A 25,998-nucleotide genomic window follows, 5' to 3' on the forward strand; every position below is an offset into this window, starting at 1 on the left:
ACCCACAGAGCCCCCCAAAATCACCTTAGACCCTCCCCAAAACCCCCTTAGACCCCCCCCAGGCCCCCCAAAATCCCCAAAGACTCCCCAAAAATCCCCCCCAGGACTGCCCACCCCCCCGCGGTCCCCAGCCCCCCCCCCCGGGGTACCCATGGACCCTCAATAACCCCCCAAAACCCCCCCAAAATCCTCAGAACCCCCCAAAATCCACGTAAATCCCCCAAATACCCCCCCGGGGACACCCATAACCCCCCCAGGGACACCCCCAGCCACCCCAAAACCCCCAATAACCTCACCAAATCCCCCAATAACTGCCCCAAAACCCCCAATAGCCCCCCAAAAACCCCAAATAACCCCCTAAAACTCCCCAAATACGCCCCGGGGGACACCCATAACTGCCCCAAAACCCCCAATAGCCCCCCTAAAAACCCAAATACCCGCCCAAAAACCCCAAATAACCCCTCCGGGGACACCCATCACCCCGTCCAAGCCCCCCAATAACTTCCCCAAAACCCCGAATAACCCCCAAAAACCCCTAAATACCCCCCTAAAACCCCCAATAACCGCCCCCAAAACCCCAAATATCCCCCCAAAACCCCCAATAACCCCCCGAGGACACCCATCACCCCCCAAAAACCCCCAATAACCTCCCCAAATACCCCCCAAAACTCCCAATAACCCCCCTGGGGACACCCATAACCGCCCCAAATCCCCCAATAACCTCCCCAAAACCCCAAATACCCCCCCCCAAACCCCCAATAACCCCTTCAAAACCCCCAATAACCTCGCCAAACCCCCCAAATACCCCCCAAAACCCCAAATAACCCCCCCAACACCCCAAATAACCCCCCAAAGCCCCCAATAACCTCCCCCAAACCCCCAAATAACCCCCCAAAACCCCTAAATACCCCCCTAAAACCCCCGACAAAACCCCTGGGAACACCCATAACCCCCCCAAACCCCCCAATAACACCCCCAAAATCCCAAATAACCCCCAAAAACCCCCAATAATCCCCCTAAAACCCCAAATAACCCCCCGATAACACCCATAACCCCCCAAATACCCCCCAAAACCCGCAATAAGCCCCCCAAACCCCCAATAAGCCCCCCGAGGACACCCATAACCGCCCCAAAACCCCCAGTAACACCGAAAAACCCCCCAAATACCCCCCAAAACCCCAAATAACCCCCCAAACCCCCAATAACCCGCCTTGGACACCCATAACCCCCCCAAAACCCCCAATAACCTCCCCAAAATCCCAAATAACCCCCAAAAACCCCCAATAATCCCCCTAAAACCCCAAATAACCCCCCGATAACACCCATAACCCCCCAAATACCCCCCAAAACCCCCAATAAGCCCCCCAAACCCCCAATAAGCCCCCCGAGGACACCCATAACCGCCCCAAAACCCCCGAAACATCCCCCAAAACCCCAAACAACCCCCAAATCTCCGCCAAGTCCCCCCCCCAAGGGTGTCCCCCCGCCCCCCAAGGGTGTCCCCCAGCCCCCCCAAGGGTGTCCCCCCGCCCCCAAGGGTGTCCCCCCGCCCCCCCAAGGGTGTCCCCCCGCCCCCCAAGGGTGTTCCCCTGCCCCCCCAGGGGTGTCCCCCAGCCCCCCCAGGGGTGTCCCCCCGCCCCCCAAGGGTGTCCCCCCGCCCCCCCAAGGGTGTTCCCCCGCCCCCCAAGGGTGTTCCCCCGCCCCCCAAGGGTGTCCCCCCGCCCCCCCAAGGGTGTTCCCCCGCCCCCAAGGGTGTTCCCCCGCCCCCCAAGGGTGTTCCCCCGCCCCCCGGGGTGCCCCCCGCCCCCGCCCCCAGCGCGGCGTGGGATGGCCGATGTCACACGGAGCAGAGCAATGACATTGTAATTTCCACCTGAGCGTCGAGCAGCCGCCGCCGGCCCTCGGGGGGGTCGTGGGCGCCCAAGTGATCCCTGCGCAGCTCCTGCTCCACCAGCATCAGCCTGCGGGGCCAGGCTTCACCGGGGTCATGCTGCCACCCCCCCGGGGACATCCCCGGGGACACCCAGGGACACCCCCCGGGCTCCCGCGCGCGCCCACGGGGACGCCCAAAGGCTCGGGGACACGGCTGGGGGGGCGACCCCGGGGACGTGGGGACATCGCCGGGGTCACCTTGGGGACAATGCCAGGGACACCCCAGGGACACCTCGGGGACACCCTCAGGGTCATGGGGACAATGCCAGGGACACCTCAGGGACACCCTCAGGGTCATGGGGACAATGCCAGGGACACCTCGGGGACACCTCGGGGACACCCTCAGGGTCATGGGGACAATGCCAGGGACACCTCGGGGACACCCTCAGGGTCATGGGGACAACGCCAGGGACACCCCAGGGACACCCTGGGGACACGGGGACATCCCCAGGATCATGGGGACAACGCCTGGGACACCCCAGGGACACCTCGGGGACACCCTCAGGGTCATGGGGACAACGCCTGGGACACTCCAAGGACACCTCGGGGACACCCTCAGGGTCATGGGGATAACGCCAGGGACACCCCAGGGACACCTCAAGGACATGGGGGACACCCCAGGGACACCTTGGGGACACACAGGGACACCTTGGGGACATGGGGACATCCCCAGGGTCATGGGCATAACGCCAGGGACACCCCAGGGACACCTCAAGGACATGGGGGACACCCCAAGGGACACCCCCAGGGACATGGGGACAACCCCTGGGACACCCCAGGGACACCTTGGGGACACCCAGGGACACCTTGGGGACATCCCCAGGGTCATGGGGACAACGCCAGGGACAACGCCAGGGACACCCCAGGGACACCTCAAGGACATGGGGGACACCCCAAGGGACACCCCCAGGGACATGGGGACATCCCCAGGGTCATGGGGACAACCCCAGGGACACATTGGGGACACCCCCAGGGTCACGGGGACAACCTCTGGGACACCCCAGGGACACCTTGGGGACACCCAGGGACACCTCAAGGACATGGGGACATCCCAAGGACACCCCCAGGGTCATGGGTCACCCCCAGGGACACCCCCAGGGACATGGGGACAACCCTGGGGACAGCCCAGGGACACCTTGGGGACACCCAGGGACACCTCAAGGACATGGGGACACCCCAGGGTCATGGGGACAACCCCTGGAACACCCCAGGGACACCTTGGGGACATCTCCAGGGACATGAGGACAGCCCCAGGGTCATGGGGACACCCCAGGGACACCTTGGGGACACCCCAGGGACACCTCAAGGACATGGGGACACCCCCAGGGACACCCCCAAGGTCATGGGGACAACCCCAGGGACACCTTGGGGACAACCAGGGACACCTCAAGGACATGGGGACACCCCAGGGTCATGGGGACAACCCCTGGAACACCCCAGGGACACCTTGGGGACACCCCGGGGACACCTCAAGGACGTGGGGGCATCCCTGGGGTCACAGGGACAACCCCTGGGACACCTTGGGGACATGGGGACATCCCCAGGGTCATGGGGACAACCCCCGGGACACCCCAGGGACACCTTGGGGACACCCAGGGACACCTCAAGGACATGGGGACACCCCCAGGGACACCTTGGGGACACCCAGGGACACCTCAAGGACATGGGGACACCCCCAGGGACACCTTGGGGACACCCAGGGACACCTCAAGGACATGGGGACATCCCAAGGACACCCCCAGGGTCATGGGTCACCCCCAGGGACACCCCCAGGGACATGGGGACAACCCTGGGGACAGCCCAGGGACACCTTGGGGACACCCAGGGACACCTCAAGGACATGGGGACACCCCAGGGTTATGGGGACAACCTCTGGAACACCCCAGGGACACCTTGGGGACACCCCGGGGACACCCCAGGGACACCCCAGGGACACGGGGATACCCCGAGGGACACCTTGGGGACATCCCTGGGGTCACGGGGACAACCCCAGGGACACCCCTGGGGACATGGGGACAGTGTGGGGACACACGTGGGCCACGCCGTGTCCCCGTGTCCCTTGACGTCCCCAGGGCCGCCGTCACCTCCGTGTCACCCACGTCCTGCGTGGCCCTACGTGTGCTCGTGTCACCCCCGTGTCCTTCTGTGTCCCCAGTGTCCCCCGTGTGTCCCCGTGTGTCTCCATGTCCCTGTGTGTCCCCTGTGTGTCCCCATGTCCCCAATGTTCCTGGCGTGTCCCTGTGTGCCCCTGTGTGTCCCCAAGTGTCCCATGTCCCCATATCCCTCTCTGTCCCTGCTGTCCCTGTGTGTCCCCAATGTCCCCTGTCTGTCCCCTGTCTGTCCCCGCTGTCCCCGGGCTGTTCCTGGTGTCCCCAATGTCCCTTTGATGTCCCTGCTGTCCCCTCAATGTCCCCGCTGTCCCCAATGTCCCCGGTGTGTCCCCAATGTCCCCGCTGTCCCCAATGTCCCCTGTGTGTCCCTGCTGTCCCTGTGTGTCCCTGTGTGTCCCTGTGTGTCCCCTGTGTGTCCCCAATGTCCCCGGTGTGTCCCCGCTGTCCCCACTGTCCCCGCCATCCCCGTGTGTCCCTCACCTGCCGATGATGCTCTTGATCTGGGAGTCCCCAATGTCCCCAATGTCCCCGGTGTGCCCCCAATGTCCCCGGTGTGTCCCCAATGTCCCTGGTGTGTCCCCAATGTCCCCGGTGTGTCCCCTGTGTGTCCCCAATGTCCCCGGTGTGTCCCCGTGTCCCTGGTGTGTCCCCAATGTCCCCGTGTGTCCCTGTGTGTCCCCAATGTGTCCCCGGTGTGTCCCCGGTGTGTCCCCGCCGTCCCCGTGTGTCCCTCACCTGCCGATGATGCTCTTGATCTGGGAGTCCCCGTGTGTCCCTGTGTGTCCCCAATGTGTCCCCGGTCTGTCCCCAATGTGTCCCTGTGCATCCCTGTGTGTCCCCAATGTCCCTGGTGTGTCCCCAATGTCCCTGTGTGTCCTCATGTCCCCAATGTCCCTGTGTGTCCCCATGTCCCTGGTGTGTCCCCAATGTCCCCTGTGTGTCCCTGTGTCCCCGTGTGTCCCCGCTGTTCTCTGTGTGTCCCCAATGTCCCCGGTGTGTCCCCAATGTCCCCGGTGTGTCCCCATGTCCCCAGTGTCCCCTGTGTGTCCCCAATGTCCCTGGTGTGTCCCCAATGTCCCTGGTGTGTCCCCATGTCCCCGGTGTGTCCCCATGTCCCCAATGTCCCTGTGTGTCCCCAATGTCCCCGGTGTGTCCCCAATGTCCCCGGTGTGTCCCCGCTGTCCCCTGACCGTCCCTGCCATCCCCGTGTGTCCCTCACCTGCCGATGATGCTCTTGATCTGGGAGTCCCCGTGTGTCCCTGTGTGTCCCTAATGTGTCCCCAATGTCCCCAATGTGTCCCCAATGTCCCCGGTGTGTCCCCAATGTCCCCGGTGTGTCCCCGCTGTCCCCAATGTCCCTGTGTGTCCCCAATGTCCCTGTGTGTCCCCAATGTCCCTGGTGTGTCCCCAATGTCCCCGGTGTGTCCCTGTGTGTCCCCAATGTCCCCGGTGTGTCCCCGGTGTGTCCCTGTGCGTCCCTGTGTGTCCCCAATGTCCCCAATGTGTCCCCAATGTCCCTGTGTGTCCCCAATGTCCCCGGTGTGTCCCCAATGTCCCCGGTGTGTCCCTGCTGTCCCCGCTGTCCCCGCCGTCCCCGTGTGTCCCTCACCTGCCAATGATGCTCTTGATCTGGGAGTCCCCATGTGTCCCTGTGTGTCCCCAATGTCCCCAATGTCCCCTGTGTGTCCCCAATGTCCCCGGTGTGTCCCTGTGTGTCCCCTGTGTGTCCCCAATGTCCCCGGTGTGTCCCCGCTGTCCCCACTGTCCCCGCCGTCCCCGTGTGTCCCTCACCTGCCGATGATGCTCTTGATCTGGGAGTCCTTCTCCTGCTGCTGCTGCCGCAGCCGCTTCTCGCTGAGCTCGAGGCGCTGCTGGTACTGCAGGAGGATGCGGCTCGTCTGCTCCTCCTGCGTCACCAGGCGCCGCTCGTACTCCTCCAGCTTGCGGTTGGACATGTGCAGCCGCTCCTTCAGCGAGTGGATCTCCTCCTCGTACTCCTTCACCTGCCACAGGGGACACTGCAGCACACCTGGGGCACCTGGGGGCACCTGGGGGCACCTGGGACCCGATATGGGCACACCTGGCACACCTGGGGGCACCTGGGACCCACTATGGGCACACCTGGCACACCTGGGGGCACCTGGGACCCGCTATGGGCACACCTGGCAGACCTGGATCTCCTCCTTGTACTCCTTCACCTGCCACAGGGGACACTGCAGCACACCTGGGGGCACCTGGGGGCACCTGGGGGCACCTGGGACCCGCTATGGGCACACCTGGCACACCTGGATCTCCTCCTCGTACTCCTTCACCTGCCACAGGGGACACTGCAGCACACCTGGGGGCACCGGGGGGCACCTGGGACCCGCTATGGGCACACCTGGCACACCTGGGGGCACCTGGGACCCGCTATGGGCACACCTGGGGCACCTGGGGGCACCTGGGACCCGCTATGGGCACACCTGGTGCACCTGGGGGCACCTGGGACCCGCTATGGGCACACCTGGGGCACCTGGGGGCACCTGGGACCCGCTATGGGCACACCTGGGGCACCTGGGGGCACCTGGGGGCACCTGGGACCCGCTATGGGCACACCTGGGGCACCTGGGGGCACCTGGGGGCACCTGGGGGCACCTGGGACCCGCTATGGGCACACCTGGCACACCTGGATCTCCTCCTCGTACTCCTTCACCTGCCACAGGGGACACTGCAGCACACCTGGGGCACCTGGGGGCACCTGGGGGCACCTGGGGGCACCTGGGACCCACTATGGGCACACCTGGCACACCTGGATCTCCTCCTCGTACTCCTTCACCTGCCACAGGGGACACTGCAGCACACCTGGGGCACCTGGGGGCACCTGGGACCCGCTATGGGCACACCTGGGGGCACCTGGGGGCACCTGGGACCAGCTATGGGCACACCTGGGGGCACCTGGGGGCACCTGGGACCCGCTATGGGCACACCTGGGGGCACCTGGGGGCACCTGGGGGCACCTGGGACCCGCTATGGGCACACCTGGCACACCTGGATCTCTTCCTCGTACTCCTTCACCTGCCACAGGGGACACTGCAGCACACCTGGGGGCACCTGGGGGCACCTGGGACCCGCTATGGGCACACCTGGGGGCACCTGGGGGCACCTGGGGGCACCTGGGACCCGCTATGGGCACACCTGGCACACCTGGATCTCTTCCTCGTACTCCTTCACCTGCCACAGGGGACACTGCAGCACACCTGGGGGCACCTGGGGGCACCTGGGGGCACCTGGGACCCGCTATGGGCACACCTGGCACACCTGGATCTCCTCCTCGTACTCCTTCACCTGCCACAGGGGACACTGCAGCACACCTGGGGGCACCTGGGGGCACCTGGGGGCACCTGGGGGCACCTGGGACCCGCTATGGGCACACCTGGCGCACCTGGGGGCACCTGGGACCCGCTATGGGCACACCTGGCACACCTGGATCTCCTCCTCGTACTCCTTCACCTGCCACAGGGGACACTGCAGCACACCTGGGGCACCTGGGGGCAGCTGGGACCCGCTATGGGCACACCTGGCACACCTGGGGCACCTGGGACCTGCTATGGGCACACCTGACACATCTGTGTGTCCTCCTCGTACTCCTTCACCTGCCACAGGGGACACTGCAGCACACCTGGGGCACCTGGGGGCACCTGGGGGCACCTGGGGGCACCTGGGACCCGCTATGGGCACACCTGATACACCTGGGGGTACCTGGGGGCACCTGGGACCCGCTATGGGCACACCTGGCACACCTGGATCTCCTCCTCGTACTCCTTCACCTGCCACAGGGGACACTGCAGCACACCTGGGGCACCTGGGGGCACCTGGGGGCACCTGGGACCCGCTATGGGCACACCTGATACACCTGGGTGCACCTGGGACCCGCTGTGGGCACACCTGATACACCTGGGGGCACCTGGGACCCGCTGTGGGCACACCTGATACACCTGGGGGCACCTGGGCACCCCTGGGGATCCATTATAGGCACCCCTGAGACACGCGGGCACACCTGGGGCCATGTGGGAACCTGGCACGGGGACACCTGGCACCTCCTGTACGGACACCTGGACAGCTGAGCCCTCCTTTCGGAACACCTGGATCCCTCACACCTGGATCCCTGCACAGCTGGATCCCTCACACCTGGATCCCTGCATCCCTGCACACCTGGATCCCTCACACCTGCATCCCTGCACACCTGCATCCCTGCACAGCTGCATCCCTGCACAGCTGGATCCCTGCACACCTGGATTCCTCACAGCTGCATCCCTGCACAGCTGGATCCACCAGACACACCTGAACACCTGCACACCTGCATCCCTCACACCTGGATGCCTCACACCTGGATCCCTGCACAGCTGCATCCCTGCACAGCTGTGTCCCTGCATCCCTGCACACCTGGATCCCTCACACCTGGATCCCTGCATCCCTGCACACCTGGATTCCTCACAGCTGGATCCACCAGGCACACCTGAACACCTGCACACCTGGATTCCTCACACCTGGATCCCTGCATCCCTGCACACCTGGATTCCTCACAGCTGCATCCCTGCACACCTGCATCCCCTCACAGCTGCATCCCTGCACACCTGGATCCCTGCACAGCTGGATCCCTCACACCTGGATTCCTCACAGCTGCATCCCTGCACAGCTGGATCCACCAGACACACCTGAACACCTGCACACCTGGATCCCTCACACCTGGATCCCTGCACAGCTGGATCCCTGCACAGCTGGATCCCTCACACCTGGATCCCTCACACCTGGATCCCTGCACAGCTGGATCCCTGCACAGCTGCATCCCTCACACCTGGATCCCTCACACCTGGATCCCTGCACAGCTGCATCCCTGCACAGCTGTGTCCCTGCATCTCTGCACACCTGCATCCCTCACAGCTGGATCCCTGCACAGCTGGATCCACCAGACACACCTGAACACCTGCACAGCTGGATCCCTGCACAGCTGGATCCCTCACACCTGCATCCCTGCACAGCTGGATCCACCAGACACACCTGAACACCTGCACAGCTGGATCCCTGCACAGCTGGGTCCCCGCACACCTGGATCCCTCACAGCTGGATCCCTCACACCTGAGATCCACCATCCCCATCCCCTGGGTCCCTGCACACCTGAGCCCACCTGCTCTCACCTGTCACACCCATCACACCTGTCCCCCCTGTCCCCAACTGTACCACCTGTCCCACCTGTCCCACCTGTCCCACCTGTCCCCACCTGTCCCCCGGTCACATCTGTCCCCACCTGTCCCCCTCTGTCCCACCTGTCCCACCTGTCCCCCTGTCCCCACCTGTCCCCCCGTCACCTTTGTCCCACCTGTTCCCACCTGTCCCACCTGTCCCCCCGTCCCACCTGGGCACACCTGTTCTGTCCCCACCTGTCACCCCTGTCACCCCTGTCCCCACCTGTCACACCTGGGCACACCTGTTCTGTCACCCCTGTCCCACCTGTCCCCCCTGTCACCCCTGTCCCCACCTGTCCCATCTATCACACCTGTCCCCCCGTCACTCCTGTCACCCCTGTCCTACCTGTCCTCACCTGTCACACCTGGGCACACCTGTTCTGTCACCCCTGTCCCACCTGTCACCCCTGTCACCCGTGTCACTCCTGTCCCCCCCGTCCCACCTGTCCTCCCTGTCCCACCTGTCCCCACCTGTCCCCCCTGTCACTCCTGTCCCCCCTGTCCCCCCTGTCCCCACCTGTTCTGTCCCCCCTGTCCCACCTGTCCCCCCCTGTTCTGTCCCCCCTGTCCCCCCTGTCCCCACCTGTTCTGTCCCCACCTGTCCCCACCTGTCCCCACCTGTTCTGTCCCCACCTGTTCTGTCCCCCCTGTCCCCACCTGTCCCACCTGTCCCCCCCCGTTCTGTCCCCCCTGTCCCCCCCTGTTCTGTCCCCCCTGTCCCACCTGTCCCCCCCTGCTCTGTCCCCCCTGTCCCACTTGTCCCCACCTGTCCCCAACTGTCCCCACCTCTCCCCACCTGTTCTGTCCCCCCTGTCCCACCCGTCCCAACTGTCCCACCTGTCCCCACCTGTTCTGTCCCCCCTGTCCCCACCTGTCCCCACCTGTTCTGTCCCCCCTGTCCCCACCTGTCCTCCCCTGTTCTGTCCCACCTGTCCCCACCTGTTCTGTCCCCCCTGTCCCACCTGTCCCCCCCCGTTCTGTCCCACCTGTCCCCCCCTGTTCTGTCCCCCCTGTTCCCCCTGTCCCCCCCTGTTCTGTCCCCACCTGTCCCCACCTGTCCCCCCCTGTTCTGTCCCCCCTGTCCCCACCTGTCCCCCCCTGTTCTGTCCCACCTGTCCCCCCTGTCCCCACCTGTTCTGTCCCCCCTGTCCCACCTGTCCCCCCCTGTTCTGTCCCCCCTGTCCCCACCTGTCCCCCCCTGTTCTGTCCCCACCTGTCCCACCTGTCCCCACCTGTTCTGTCCCCCCTGTCCCACCTGTCCCCACCTGTTCTGTCCCCCCTGTCTCCCCTGTCCCCACCTGTTCTGTCCCCACCTGTCCCCACCTGTCCCCCCCTGTTCTGTCCCCCCTGTCCCCACCTGTCCCACCTGTCCCCCCCTGTTCTGTCCCCCCTGTCCCACCTGTCCCCCCCTGCTCTGTCCCCCCTGTCCCACTTGTCCCCACCTGTCCCCAACTGTCCCCACCTCTCCCCACCTGTTCTGTCCCCCCTGTCCCACCCGTCCCAACTGTCCCACCTGTCCCCACCTGTTCTGTCCCCCCTGTCCCCACCTGTCCCCACCTGTTCTGTCCCACCTGTCCCCACCTGTTCTGTCCCCCCTGTCCCACCTGTCCCCCCCCGTTCTGTCCCACCTGTCCCCCCCTGTTCTGTCCCCCCTGTTCCCCCTGTCCCCCCCTGTTCTGTCCCCACCTGTCCCCACCTGTCCCCCCCTGTTCTGTCCCCCCCGTCCCACCTGTCCCCACCTGTTCTGTCCCCCCTGTCCCCACCTGTCCCACCTGTCCCCCCCCGTTCTGTCCCCCCGCCCGTCCCGCCGCCCTACCCGGTCCAGCCGGCTCTCGTCCATGGACTTGGAGTACTCCTTGAGCTTGTACTCCTCGCGCTCGATGTGGGAGCTCTCGATGTCGGCCGACAGGTGCGGCATGTTGGACACCCAGGCCACCGTGCGCTCCGACGCCGGCAGCACCGGGTTCAGCGTGGACGGCGTCTGCGACGCCTGCGGGGACAGAGCGGGGACAGAGCGGGGACAGAGAGGGGACAGAGGGGGACAGAGAGGGGACAGAGCGGGGACAGAGAGGGGACAGAGCCGGGACAGAGCGGGGACAGAGAGGGGACAGTGAGGGGACAGAGAGGGGACAGAGCGGGGACAGAGCGGGGACAGAGAGGGGACAGAGGGGGACAGAGAGGGGACAGAGCGGGGACAGAGAGGGGACAGAGCCGGGACAGAGCGGGGACAGAGAGGGGACAGTGAGGGGACAGAGAGGGGACAGAGCGGGGACAGAGCGGGGACAGAGAGGGGACAGAGAGGGGACAGTGAGGGGACAGAGAGGGGACAGAGCGGGGACAGAGCCGGGACAGAGCCGGGACAGAGCCGGGACAGAGAGGGGACAGAGCGGGGACAGAGAGGGGACAGAGCCGGGACAGAGCGGGGACAGAGAGGGGACAGAGCGAGGGGACAGCGAGGGGACAGGGAGGGGACAGGGAGGGGACAGGGAGGGGACACAGGTACAGCGAGGGGACAGCGGGGTGGGGGGGGAGTGGGGGAAAAGGGGGATGCGGGGCGAGATGGGGACACCGAGGAGGTGGGGATGGAGGGGGACACCGGGGCCACATGGGGGACGTTGAGGGGATGTGGGGGGTGCGGGGGACATGGGGACACCGGGGGGACACCGGGGGGACACCGGGGGACAACAGGGGGACATGGGGGATGTGGGGGATGTGGGGGATGCGGGGGATGCGGGGTCATCGGGGGGACAGCGGAGGGAGATGGGGATTTGGGGTATGGGGATATGGGGATGGGGGGCACGGGGACATTGAGAGATGCCAATGGGATATGGGGATGTGGGGACACACGGGGGGACACCGCGGGTTATGGGGGGACACAGGGGGACACAAGGACGAGTTTGGTTCCCCCTTCAGCACCGTGGGAGCCCTCGCTGTCCCCAGCGTGCGCTGCATCCCCACGTCCCCACATCCCCCCGTGTCTCCAACGCCCCCCACACCCCCAGATCCCCCCGTGTCCCCAATGTCCCCTGTCCTCAGTGTCCCCACGTCCCCGTGTCCCCAGTGTCCCCCGTCCTCAGTGTCCCCACGTCCCCGTGTCCCCACATCCCTCAGTGTCCCCCCACATCCCCACTGTCCCCACACCCCACACGTCCCCAAGCCCCCATATCCTGCCACGTCCTCCAGAGTCCCCCACACCCCCCATGTCCCCAGTGTCCCCACGTCCCTCAGTGTCCCCATGTCCCCAATGTCCCCACATTCCCCAGTGTCTCCACATCCCCCATATCCCCCAATGTCCCCACATCCCCCATATCCCCCAATGTCCCCACGTCCCCCAGTGTCCCCCCACATCCCCCATGTCCCCGTGTCCCCACGTCCCTCAGTGTCCCCATATCCCCCAATGTCCCCATGTTCCCCAGTGTCTCCACATCCCCACTGTCCCCACATCCCCCATATCCCCCAATGTCCCCATGTCCCCCAATGTCCCCACGTCCCCCAGTGTCCCCCCACATCCCCCATATCCCCCAATGTCCCCACGTCCCTCAGTGTCCCCATGTCCCCAATGTCCCTATGTCCCCCAATGTCCCCACGTCCCCCAGTGTCCCCCCACACCCCCCATATCCCCCAATGTCCCCGCGTCCCTCAGTGTCCCCCCACATCCCCCATGTCCCCACACCCCACACGTCCCATATCCCCCATACCCCCCATCTCCCCACCGTCCCCCCGCCGTCCCCCCGCCGTCCCCGCACCTGCTTGGTGACAGGTGGCTTCATGCCGGCCACCGAGGCCTCCTTGGCCAGGGAGGGCTGGCGGGAGCGGGGGGGTCCGTACGCGGGTTCGGGGGACGCCAGCAGGTTCCCGCTGGCCGGGCGCGGCTTTTGGGGCACCCCCAGCGCCGAGGGCCCCCCGCCCCCTTTTCCCGCCCGCGACCCCCGCGGGGTGGGCGGCGGGGGGGCCCCGATGGTGATCTGGGGGGGGGCCAGGGTGTCCTGGAGCGAGAGCTGCCTGCGGCCGAAGTCGGCGCCCGGCCGCCCGAACTCGTCGCTGTAGCTGTGGCTGTGCGTGATGTGTTTTTGGGGGGGGGTCGCCAGCTCCTCGCTCTTGCTGTAGCCGTGCAGCGGCGGGGGGGCGACGCCCCCGAAGTGGCCCCCCTCGCCGCCGCCCCCCTCGCCCCTCCCGCCGCCCCCTCCGCCGCCGTCGGGGCCGCGCAGGGGCCCGTCGGCGGCCAGGTGGAACAGGGGGTTCTGGAAGGAGAGCGGCACCCGCAGCTGCGGCCCCCCCGGCTCGGGGACCCCCAGGCGCGGCGGGGCCAGGCTGGAGGCGCTGCCCTGCGACAGCCGCCCGGGCCGCAGCCCCCCCTGGCCCGCGCCCCCCGGGGCCGGACCCCCGGCCAGCAGCTCGGCCGGCAGGCTGGGGATGCTGTCCACGCGTCCGTCCTGCAGGTCCAGCATGGACACGCTCTTGCCGACCCCCAGCGCGCCCCCGCGGCCGCCCTCGGGCTCGGTGAGGTCCGAGCTGCTCGTGCAGTAGGCGGGCGACGAGCGGGCGAGCGGCGGCCGGCTCAGCACCAGCACCTCCGGCGGACCCTTCTCCTGCGGCGGGGACGGGAGCCGCGGCACGTCCATGGAGCTGCGGGGGCGTGGGGAGGGGGCGTGGGGTGCGGGGTGGGGGTGGGGGGCGTGGGGTGTGGGGTGTGGGGAGGGGGGTGGGGGGTGCGGGGTGTGGGGTGGGGGTGGGGGGTGGGGGGTGCGGGTTGTGGGGAGGGGGGTGGGGGGTGCGGGGTGTGGGGAGGGGGGTGGAGGATGTGGGGTGGGGGTTGAGGGGTGGGGGGTGCAGGGTGTGGGGTGGGGGTTGAGGGGTGGGGGGTGCGGGGTGTGGGGAGGGGGTGTGGGGTGGGGGTATGGGTTGGGGGTGTGGGGAGGGGGATGTGGGGTGGGGGATGTGGGATGGGAGATGTGGGGCGGGGGATGTGGGGTGGGGGATGTGGGGAGGGGGATGTGGGGAGGGAGGTGTGGGGTGGGGAGGAGGATGTGGGGTGGAGAGGGGAGAAATGGGATGGGGGATTGAGGGGATAAGGAATGGGGAGGGGGATGCGGGATGGGGAGGGGGATGTGGGGAGGGGGATACGGGATGGGGAGGGGGATGTGGGGAGGGGGATGTGGGGAGGGGGATGTGGGGTGGGGGATGCGGGGTGGGGGATGTGGGGTGGGGGATGTGGGGTGGGGGATGGGGGGTGGGGGGATGTGGGGTGGGGGGATGTGGGGTGGGGGATGTGGGGTGGGGGATGTGGGGTGGGGGGACGTGGGGTGGGGGATGTGGGGTGGGGGATGTGGGGTGGGGGATGTGGGGTGGGGGATGTGGGGTGGGGGATGTGGAGTGGGGGGACGTGGAGGGGGGATGTGGGGTGGAGGGACGTGGAGGGGGATGTGGGGTGGGGGATGTGGGGTGGGGGATGTGGGGTGGGGGATGTGGGGTGGGGGGACGTGGAGGGGGATGTGGGGTGGGGGATGTGGGGTGGGGGATGTGGGGTGGGGGATGTGGGGTGGGGGATGTGGAGGGGGGATGTGGGGTGGGGGGTGTGGGGAGGGGGATGAGGGGAGGGAGATGAGGGGTGGGGGGTGTGGGGTGGGGGGTGTGGGGTGTGGGATGCGGGGTGTGGGGTGCGGGGTGGGGGGTGCGGGGTGTGGGGAGGGGGGCGGGATGGGGGTGTGGGGAGGGGGGTGTGGGCGTGGGGTGCGGCGTGTGGGGTGGGGGGAGGGGGATGTGGGGTGGGGGGTGTGCGGAGGGGGGTGTGGGGAGGGGGATGAGGGGTGGGGGGTGTGGGATGTGGGGAGGGGGATGAGGGGTGGGGGGTGTGGGGTGTGGGGTGCGGGGTGTGGGGTGGGGGGTGCGGGGTGTGGGGAGGGGGGCGGGATGGGGGTGTGGGGAGGGGGGTGTGGGTGTGGGGTGCGGCGTGTGGGGGGGGGAGGGGGATGTGGGGTGGGGGGTGTGGGGAGGGGATGTGGGGAGGGGGTGTGGGGTGGGGGTGTGGGGAGGGGGATGTGGGGTGGGGGGTGTGGGGAGGGGGATGTGGGGAGGGGGATGTGGGGTGTGGGGAGGGGGGTGGGGGTGGGGATGTGGGGTGTGGGGTGTGGGGTGTGGGGTGGGGGATGTGGGGTGGGGGGTGTGGGATGTGAGGAGGGGGATGAGGGGTGGGGGTTGGGGATGTGGGGAGGGGAGTGGGGGTGTGGGGTGCGGGGTGTGGGGTGGGGGATGTGGGGAGGGGGATGAGGGGTGGGGGGCGGGACGGGGGTGTGGGGAGGGGGATGTAGGGTGAGGGATAAGGGGATGTGGGGTGGGGAGGGAGACGTGGGGTGAGGAGGGGGATGTGGGGTGGGGAGGAGGACGTGGGGTGGAGAGGGGAGAAATGGGATGGGGGATTGAGGGGGTAAGGAATGGGGAAGGGGATATGGGATGGGGAGGGGGATGTGGGGAGGAGGATGTGGGGAGGGGGATGTGGGGAGGGGGATGTGGGGATATGAGGTGGGGAGGGGGGAAATGGGGTGCGGGTGGGGGGGGTGTGGGATGGGGATGGGATGGGGATGGGATGTGGGATGGGGATGGGGGACACGGGATAGGAAGGGGGGAAATGGGTTGGGGGGCGGGGGAGGGAGTGTGGGATGGGGAGGGGGAGCAGTGGATGGGGATAGGGGAGTGGGAATGGGGTGGGAAGGGGGTACAGGAGGGGGATGTGGGGTGGGGGGACGTGGAGGGGGATGTGGGGTGGGGGATGTGGGGTGGGGGATGTGGGGAGGGGGATGTGGGGTGGGGGATGTGGGGTGGGGGATGTGGGGTGGGGGATGGGGGGTGGGGGGACGTGGAGGGGGATGTGGGGTGGGGGATGTGGGGTGGGGGATGTGGGGAGGGGGATGTGGGGTGGGGGATGTGGGGTGGGGGATGGGGGGTGGGGGGACGTGGAGGGGGATGTGGGGTGGGGGATGTGGGGTGGGGGATGGGGGGTGGGGGATGGGGGGTGGGGGGACGTGGAGGGGGATGTGGGGTGGGGGATGTGGGGTGGGGGATGTGGGGAGGGGGATGTGGGGTGGGGGATGTGGGGTGGGGGATGGGGGGTGGGGGGACGTGGAGGGGGATGTGGGGTGGGGGATGTGGGGTGGGGGATGTGGAGGGGGATGTGGGGTGGGGGGATGTGGGGTGGGGGATGTGGAGGGGGGATGTGGGGTGGGGGATGTGGGGTGGGGGATGTGGGGTGGGGGGACACGCGGGATGAGGGCGGTCGGGCACGGCCCCAGATCCACCCCCGTGGGATCGTCCCGCTGCCGTTGCTGTCCCGCCCCCATCCCAACCTTTCCCATCCCCATCCCGAACGTTCCCAGATCCATCCCATCGCCGTCTTCATCCTCGCCCCATCCCCGTCCCCATCCCGACGCCGATTCCAGTCCCAGCTTCATCCCCATCCCAACCCCAAGCACCGTCCCCATCCCATCGCCATCCTGGTCCAGGTCTGGATCCAGATCCCAACCCCCACCCTGATCCCAATCCCAGCCCCCATTCCTGTCCCATCCCCATCCCAATCCCCACCCCGATCCCAGTCCCCATTCCTGTCCCAATTCCATCTCCACCTTGATCCCAATCCCAATTCTATCCCCGTGGTGATCCAAATCCCAAAACCTAATCCCAAATCCTAATACCACTCCCAATCCCATCCCCAAATCCCATCCCCGTCCCCACCTGAATCCTCAATCCCAAATCCCAAATCCCAAATCCCATCCCAATCCCAAATCCCAAATCCCAAATCCCAAATCCCAATTCCAAATCCCAAATCCCATTCCCATCCCAAATCCCAATCCCAAATCCCAAATCCCCACCCCCATCCCGATCCCATTCCCGCCCCTCACCTGTTGAGCCCCCGCACCATGTAGGACTGGAGATCCACGGAGCTGCAGGGACAGGGACAGGGAACATCCCCAGGTGAGACTGGGGACACCTGGGACAGGTGGGGACACCCAGGGGGACACCCAGAGGGGCACCCAAGGGACACAAGGGCAAGACAGGCGACACCGCCAGGGACACCTGGGACAGGTGGGGACACCCAGGGGGACACGGGGGGGGACAGGGGACACCCCCAGGTGGGATTGGGGACACCTGGGACAGGTGGGGACACCCAGGGGGACACGAGGGGGACAGGGGACACCCCCAGGTGGGACTGGGGACACCTGGGACAGGTGGGGACACCCAGGGGGACACCCAGGGGGACACAAGGGCAAGACAGGTGACACCCCCAGGGACACCTGGGACAGGTGGGGACACCCAGGGGGACATGGGGGGGGGACAGGGGACACCCCCAGGGACACCTGGGACAGGTGGGGACACCCAGGGGGACATGGGGGGGGGACAGGTGACACCCCCAGGTGAGACTGGGGACACCTGGGACAGGTGGGGACACCCAGGGGGACACCCAGGGGACACAAGGGCAAGACAGGTGACACCCCCAGGGACACCTGGGACAGGTGGGGACACCCAGGGGGACACGGGGGGGGACAGGGGACACCCCCAGGTGAGACTGGGGACACCTGGGACAGGTGGGGACACCCAGGGGGACACGGGGGGGGGACAGGGGACACCCCCAGGGACACCTGGGACAGGTGGGGACACCCAGGGGGACACGAGGGGGACAGGGGACACCCCCAGGTGGGACTGGGGACACCTGGGACAGGTGGGGACACCCAGGGGGACATGGGGGGGGACAGGTGACACCCCCAGGGACACCTGGGACAGGTGGGGACACCCAGGGGGACACGGGGGGGGGACAGGGGACACCCCCAGGGACACCTGGGACAGGTGGGGACACCCAGGGGGACATGGGGGGGGGACAGGGGACACCCCCAGGGACACCTGGGACAGGTGGGGACACCCAGGGGGACATGGGGGGGGGACAGGTGACACCCCCAGGTGAGACTGGGGACACCTGGGACAGGTGGGGACACCCAGGGGGACACCCAGGGGACACAAGGGCAAGACAGGTGACACCCCCAGGGACACCTGGGACAGGTGGGGACACCCAGGGGGACATGGGGGGGGACAGGGGACACCCCCAGGTGAGACTGGGGACACCTGGGACAGGTGGGGACACCCAGGGGGACACGGGGGGGGGACAGGGGACACCCCCAGGGACACCTGGGACAGGTGGGGACACCCAGGGGGACACGAGGGGGACAGGGGACACCCCCAGGTGGGACTGGGGACACCTGGGACAGGTGGGGACACCCAGGGGGACATGGGGGGGGACAGGTGACACCCCCAGGGACACCTGGGACAGGTGGGGACACCCAGGGGGACACGGGGGGGGGACAGGAGACACCCCCAGGGACACCTGGGACAGGTGGGGACACCCAGGGGGACATGGGGGGGGGACAGGGGACACCCCCAGGGACACCTGGGACAGGTGGGGACACCCAGGGGGACATGGGGGGGGGGACAGGTGACACCCCCAGGTGAGACCCAGGGACACCAGGTGACATTGGGGGTCACAGTGGGGGGGTCCCACAGGTATCTGGGGGTCACCATGGGGACGGGGGGCGTCACAGGTGGGTGGGGGATGTCCCAGGAGGGCCACCAGGTGAGAGCAGGTGAGGTGCGGGGGTCACCTGGGGCACACAGCAGGACACGATGGGGGGGTCATGGAGGTAACATGGGGGGTCACAGGTGGGTGGGGGATGCCCCAGGTGGGACCGAGGGCCACCAGGTGAGGCCAGGTGAGGTGGGGGTGTCACCTGGGGCAGAGGACAGGACACAACTGGAGGTACCAGGAGGACACGGGAGGACACCATGGGGACAGTGGGAGGGGGTCACAGGTGGGTGGGGCCACCCCAGGTGGGACCGAGGGCCACCAGGTGAGAGCAGGTGAGGTGCGGGGGACACCTTGGGCACACAGCGGGACACGATGGGGGGAAACGTGAAGGTCCCGCAGGTATTTGGGGGGGTCACTGGGGACACTGGGAGGGGTCACAGGTGAGTGTGGGGCCACCAGGCGAGACTGAGGATGACCAGGTGAGACCGAGGGCCACCAGGTGAGGGCCACCAGGTGAGGTGGGGGGGGTCACCTGGGACACACAGCCGGACACGACAGGGGGTCGCGGTCGGGCACGCAGAGCCACCCCCGCGCCGGGGGCGACGCACGGGGCTCCCTGCGCCGCCGGGGTCACCCGTGGCCGCCCAGGTGCGCTCACCTGTTGAGGTCACGCACGAGGTAGGGCTGCAGGTCGGCCGAGGGCCCGCGCAGGACCAGCCCCTTGGGGGGCAGGCGCTCGCCCTGGCTCGGCTGCCGCTGCAGGTGGGGGTTGCGCAGCGCCACGCTGATGTCGGTCAGCAGCCGCGGCAGCGGGCCCAGCTTCAGCAGCGCCTCCTGTGGGGGGAAACACACCTGGGTACACCTGGGAGCACCTGGGAACACCTGGGTGCACCTGGGAGCATCTGGATACACCTGGGTGCACCTGGGAACACCTGGGTGCACCTGGGAGCATCTGGATACACCTGGGTGCATGTGGGTGCACCTGGGAACACCTGGATACACTGGGGGCACCTGGATACACCTGGGTGCACCTGGGTGCACCTGGGAACACCTGGGAACACCTGGATACACCTGGGTGCACCTGGGAACACCTGGATACACTGGGGGCACCTGGATACACCTGGGTGCACCTGGGAACACCTGGGTGCACCTGGGAGCATCTGGATACACCTGGGAACACCTGGGAGCACCTGGGTGCACCTGGGAACACCTGGATACATCTGGGTGCACCTGGGAGCACCTGGGTGCATCTGGGTACACCTGGGAACACCTGGGTGCACCTGGGAACACCTGGATACACCTGGGTGCACCTGGGAGCATCTGGATACACCTGGGAGTACCTGGGAACACCTGGGTGCACCTGGGAACATCTGGATACACCTGGGAGCACCTGGGAGCACCTGGATACACCTGGGAGCACCTGGGTACACCTGGGAACACCTGGGTGCACCTGGATACATCTGGGTACACCTGGGAACACCTGGGTGCACCTGGGAACATCTGGGAACACCTGGGTGCACCTGGGAACACCTGGGAGCACCTGGATACATCTGGGTGCACCTGGGAACACCTGGATGCACCTGGGTACACCTGGGAACACCTGGGTGCACCTGGAAACACCTGGATACACCTGGGAGCACCTGGGTGCACCTGGGAACACCTGGGAACACCTGGATACACCTGGGAACACCTGGGAACACCTGGGAACACCTGGGACCTCCCATTGACTACACATGGGGGGACCCTAAAGACTGTGACAGGGACACAGCTTCAGCAGCGCCTCCTGAGGGGACAGGTGAGCACACCTGGGCAAACCTGAGCCCATCTGGGCACACCTGGGCAAACCTGGGCACACCTGGGCACACCTGGGCAGGTGGGATCTCCCGTAGGAGGGATCCTGAGGCGCTCACCTGGCAGGGCTGGGATGCTCAAGGACCACATCTGGGGGGTTCATGGGACAATGGAACCCTTCGGGGAGGATGGAAGGGGGGGCACCCCAACACCTGGGGAGCTCACCTGGGCAGGTGGGACCCCTGGGAGCTCACCTGGGGGGACCCCAGGAACCTCTGGTGGTGGGACACAGATGTGGGAACATCTGGGGAGGCCGTGGGCGCACAGGTGAGCCCATGGAGGGTTCCCCAGGTGTGTCCCAGGTGCGGTACCTGGCTGAGCTGGCTCATGACCTCCCAGAGCAGCGCGTGCAGGGTGTCCATGCCCCCCACCACCGCCCAGATGACCCCCAGGTGAGGCTGTGGCCGCACAGGTGAGGCTGTGGCCGCACAGGTGAGGGGTCCCCAGGTGCAGTACCTGGCTGAGCTGGCTCATGACCTCCCAGAGCAGCCTGGCCAGGGTGTCCATCCCCGCCACCACCGCCCAGGTGACCCCCAGGTGAGGCTGTGGCTGTGCAGGTGAGGGGTCCCCAGGTGCGGTACCTGGCTGAGCTGGCTGATGAGCTCCCAGAGCAGCGCGTGCAGGGTGTCCATCCCCCCCCCCACCGCCCAGGTGACCCCCAGGTGAGGCTGTGGCCACACAGGTGAGGCTGTGGCCACACAGGTGAGGGGTCCCCAGGTGCGGTACCTTGCTGAGCTGGCTCATGACCTCCCAGAGCAGCGCGTGCAGGGTGTCCATCCCCCCACCACCGCCCAGGTGACCCCCAGGTGAGGCTGTGGCCGCGCAGGTGAGGCTGTGGCCGCGCAGGTGAGGGGTCCCCAGGTGCGGTACCTTGCTGAGCTGGCTCATGACCTCCCAGAGCAGCGCGTGCAGCGTGGACAGCTCGCGGCCCAGGTCGATGTAGCCCTCGAAGCTGGTGCTGTTGGTCAGCGTGTCCAGGTTGGAGATCTCGTAGAGGAACTGCTGCATGCTGGCCCACTCCAGCTCCAGGAACTCGTTCATGAAGGCCATGTACTCCTCCTTGCTCCCGAACCTGCGCGGGCGTGGCCAGGTGAGGGCGGGGCCGGCAGGAGGGCGGGAACACCCCCTGCCAGGTGAGGGCAGGGCCAGCAGGAGGGTGGGGCTGGGGGTGGCAGATTGAGGGGTGGGGAAGCGCAGGGAGGGGGGTTGTCCATCATCTGTCATCCATCCATGGTCATCTGTCATCCATCATCATCCTTCGTCTATTGTCATCTGTTATCCACCATCATCCTTCCTTCGCTGCCATAATCCATCATCATCTGTCATCATCATCATCATCATCATCTATCATCCATCATCATCCTTCTTCCACTGTCATCCATCATCATCACTCATCCATCGTCATCATCATCCATCATCCAACTATTTGCATCCATCACCCATCATCATCCATCATCATCATCCATCCATGGTCGTCTATGGTCCATCATTATCCTTCTTCTACTGTCACCCATCATCATCACTCATCCATCATCATCATCATCATCATCATCTATCATTCATCATCATCATCCATCCATGGTCATCTATGATCCATCATCATCATCCATCCATCATCATCATCATCATCATCTATCATCCACCATCATCATCCATCCATGGTCATCTATCATCCGTCATCATCCTCCTTCCACTGTCATCCATCATCATCATCCATCCATCATCATCATCACCATCATCATCATCTATCATCATCCATCACCATCATCTATCATCCATCATCATCATCCATCCATGGTCGTCTATGGTCCATCATCATCCTTCTTCCACTGTCATCCATCATCATCACTCATCCATCATCATCATCACCATCATCATCATCATCATCATCATCACCATCATCTATCATCCACCATCATCATCCATCCATGGTCATCTATCATCCGTCATCATCCTCCTTCCACTGTCATCCATCATCATCACTCATCCATCATCATCATCGTTATCATCCATCATCCAACTATTGTCATCCATCACCCATCATCATCCATCATCATCATCCATCCATGGTCATCTATCATCCATCATCATCCTTCTTCCTCTGTCATCCATCATCATCACTCATCCATCATCATCACTGTCATCATCCATCATCATCATCATCTATCATCCATCATCATCATCCATCCATGGTCATCTATCATCCATCCATCTCCTTCTTCCATTGTCACCCATCATCATCCATTATCCATCCATCGTCCATCATCCCGCTATCATCATCCGTCATCATCACCCATCATCATCTGTCATCCACCATCGATCATCATCCATCATCATCCACCAGCTATCGTCATCCGTCCACCGTTCATCTCCTGCCCATCAAATCATGCATCTTCCATCCATCTGCTCTCCATCCATCATCATCCCTCCATACATCCAGTCCGTCTACTCATCCACCATCATCATCCACCATCCATCCATCCATCTCCTGTGCATCAACTCATCCATCCATCCATCTCCTCTCCGTCCCTCCATCCATCATCCATCCATCCATCCATCCCTCCATCCATCATCCATCATCCATCCATCCATCCATCCATCCATCCATCTCCTCTCCGTCCCTCCATCCATCATCCATCCATCCATCCATCCCTCCATCCATCATCCATCCATCCATCCATCCATCTCCTCTCCGTCCCTCCATCCATCATCCATCCATCCATCCATCCATCCATCCATCCCTCCCTCCCTCCATCCATCCATCCATCCATCCATCCATCCATCTCCTCTCCATCCATCCATCCATCCATCATCCATCCATCCATCCATCCATCCCTCCATCCATCCCTCCCTCCCTCCATCCATCCATCCATCTCCTCTCCATCCATCCATCATCCATCCATCCATCCATCCATCCATTCATAATCATCATCCATCATCCATCATCCATCATCCATCTCCTGTCCCTCAACTCATCCATCCATCATCCATCCACCTTCTCCCCATCCATCATCCATCCACCATCATCCATCTCCTGTCCCTGAACCCATCCATTCATCATCTGTCCATCATCATCCACCTCCTGTCCCTCAACTCATCCATCCATCATCCATCCACCATCATCCATCTCCTGTCTCTCAACTCATCCATCCCTCAACTCATCCATCCACCATCATCCATCCATCTCCATCCATCTCCATCCATCTCCATCCATCCATCCATCCATCATCCATCATCCATCATCCATCATCCATCATCCTCACCCATCACCCATCATCATCATCCATCTCTTGTCCCTCAACTCATCCATCCATCAACTCATTCATCATCATCCATCCATCTCTATCCATCCATCCATTCATAATCATCATCCATCATCCATCTCCTGTCCCTCAACTCATCCATCCCTCAACTCATCCATCCACCATCATCCATCCATCTCCATCCACCTCCATCCACCTCCACCCATCCACCACCCCTCCATGAATCTCCAAACCCCTCCCTCCGTCCCTCCCGCCGTCGCCGCCCTCACTTGGTGAAGTTGGCCAAGTTCTGGATGACCTTGGCGATGAGGGTCAGTGTCCGGGCCGTCTGCTCGTCGGGATACTCCTGCATGAGGCCAAAGAGGCTGGGGGACATCACGGCGGGGCACAGGAAGCGCAGGAAGAGCGAGGCGCTGATCAGGCGGTCGGCGATGTCCTCGCGCCCGCGCTCGGCGCAGCGCAGCCGCCACGAGGCGAACACCTCCTTCAGCTCCCGCGGGAACACGCTGCCGGCGGGACACGGCGGGGACGCGGCGTCACGCGGGTCCCGGGGACGTTCCCGGGACGTCCCCGCCGCGCGTCCCCGCACTCACCAGTGGGAGTTGACCACCTTGCAGAGCGCCAGCTCGCAGCACATGCGCAGGTTGGCCTGGTGGTCGGCCAGGGTGGAGGCCGAGCACTTCATGGGGTCCACCTCGCAGTTCTCCTCCGACTCGTAGAGCGCCCGGATGAACTCGCCTGGGGCACGGCACGGTCACGGGGACGCGGGGACACCCACGGGGACACCCATGGGGACACCGAGGGGGCGGGCAGGTGAGATGGGACCCAACCGTGTCTTGGATGTGAGAAGGGACCTCCCAACCACATCACGATGGTGGTGATGGAACATGGCCATGAGTGGGAACCACCCAATGATCTCATGGCCACGAGTGGGAACCACCCAGTGATCTCATGGCCACGAGTGGGAACCACTCAATGATCTCATGATGGTGGTGATGGAACCTGGCCATGAGTGGGAACCACTCAATGATCTCATGGCCACGAGTGGGAACCACTCAATGATCTCATGGCCACGAGTGGGAACCACCCAATGATCTCATGGCCATGAGTGGGAACCACTCAATGATCTCATGGCCATGAGTGAGAACCACCCAATGATCTCATGGCCATGAGTGGGAACCACCCAATGATCTCATGGCCATGAGTGGGAACCACTCAATGATCTCATGGCCACGAGTGGGAACCGCCCAATGATCTCATGGCCACGAGTGGGAACCACCCAATGATCTCATGGCCACGAGTGGGAACCACCCAGTGATCTCATGGCCATGAGTGGGAACCACCCAGTGATCTCATGGCCATGAGTGGGAACCACTCAATGATCTCATGGCCACGAGTGGGAACCGCCCAGTGATCTCACGATGGTGGTGATGGAACCTGGTCGTGAGTGGGGACCACCCAACCATCTCATGACCACAAGAAGGGGCCACCCAACCATGTCACGGCCATGAGACAGGACCGCCCAACAATCTCATGATGGTGATGGAACCTGGCTGTGAGCAGGGACCCCCCAACCACCTCATGGAGGTGAGAAGGGACCACCCAACCATGTCATGGGCATGTGTGGGACCATCCAAAGATCTCATGACGGTGGTGGTGGAATGTGGCCATGAGTAGGGACCACCCAACCATCTCACGACCACAAGAAAGAACCACCCAACAATCTCACGGCCATGAGTGGGACCACCCATCCCACCACACCCCTGCCAAAGAGGCCCCCACCAGCACCCCAGTGCCACTGGCGCTCACCAATGGCGTCCTTGAGGTATTTCTGGCCGATGAGCTTCAGGTACTCCTCAATGGCTTTGGTGGCCAAGGTGTTCTCCCGGAAGATCAGGTGCTCCCGGTCCATGAAACGATCCACCTCCGTCATGGCCATGTCCGACAGGAAGTCCTGTCCGCGGCCATCAGCGCGGCCCAGCGCCGGACGTCCCTCTGTCCATCTCCATCATCCATCCACCCCTCCATCCATCCATCCATCCATCCATCCATCC

General features: G+C 65.0%; 1 protein-coding gene across 1 annotated transcript in view; it reads right to left on the reverse strand.

The window, feature by feature from the left end:
* Positions 1-25,998, reverse strand: part of SYNGAP1 (synaptic Ras GTPase activating protein 1) — a 53,141-nt gene that overhangs the window by 1,503 nt on the left and 25,640 nt on the right. The window contains exons 9-18 of the mRNA XM_068998899.1: positions 25,754-25,898; positions 24,538-24,682; positions 24,214-24,450; positions 21,552-21,753; positions 19,489-19,664; positions 17,158-17,199; positions 13,012-13,891; positions 11,082-11,255; positions 5,835-6,046; positions 1,874-1,961 (exon numbers count right to left, since the gene is read on the reverse strand). Coding sequence (XP_068855000.1) covers positions 1,874-1,961; positions 5,835-6,046; positions 11,082-11,255; positions 13,012-13,891; positions 17,158-17,199; positions 19,489-19,664; positions 21,552-21,753; positions 24,214-24,450; positions 24,538-24,682; positions 25,754-25,898 — 2,301 coding nt within the window. The remainder of the gene's footprint in view (positions 1-1,873; positions 1,962-5,834; positions 6,047-11,081; positions 11,256-13,011; positions 13,892-17,157; positions 17,200-19,488; positions 19,665-21,551; positions 21,754-24,213; positions 24,451-24,537; positions 24,683-25,753; positions 25,899-25,998) is intronic.

This window comes from Aphelocoma coerulescens, unplaced genomic scaffold (genome assembly GCF_041296385.1).
Source record: "Aphelocoma coerulescens isolate FSJ_1873_10779 unplaced genomic scaffold, UR_Acoe_1.0 HiC_scaffold_187, whole genome shotgun sequence".
NCBI classification, from domain to species: Eukaryota; Metazoa; Chordata; class Aves; order Passeriformes; family Corvidae; genus Aphelocoma; species Aphelocoma coerulescens.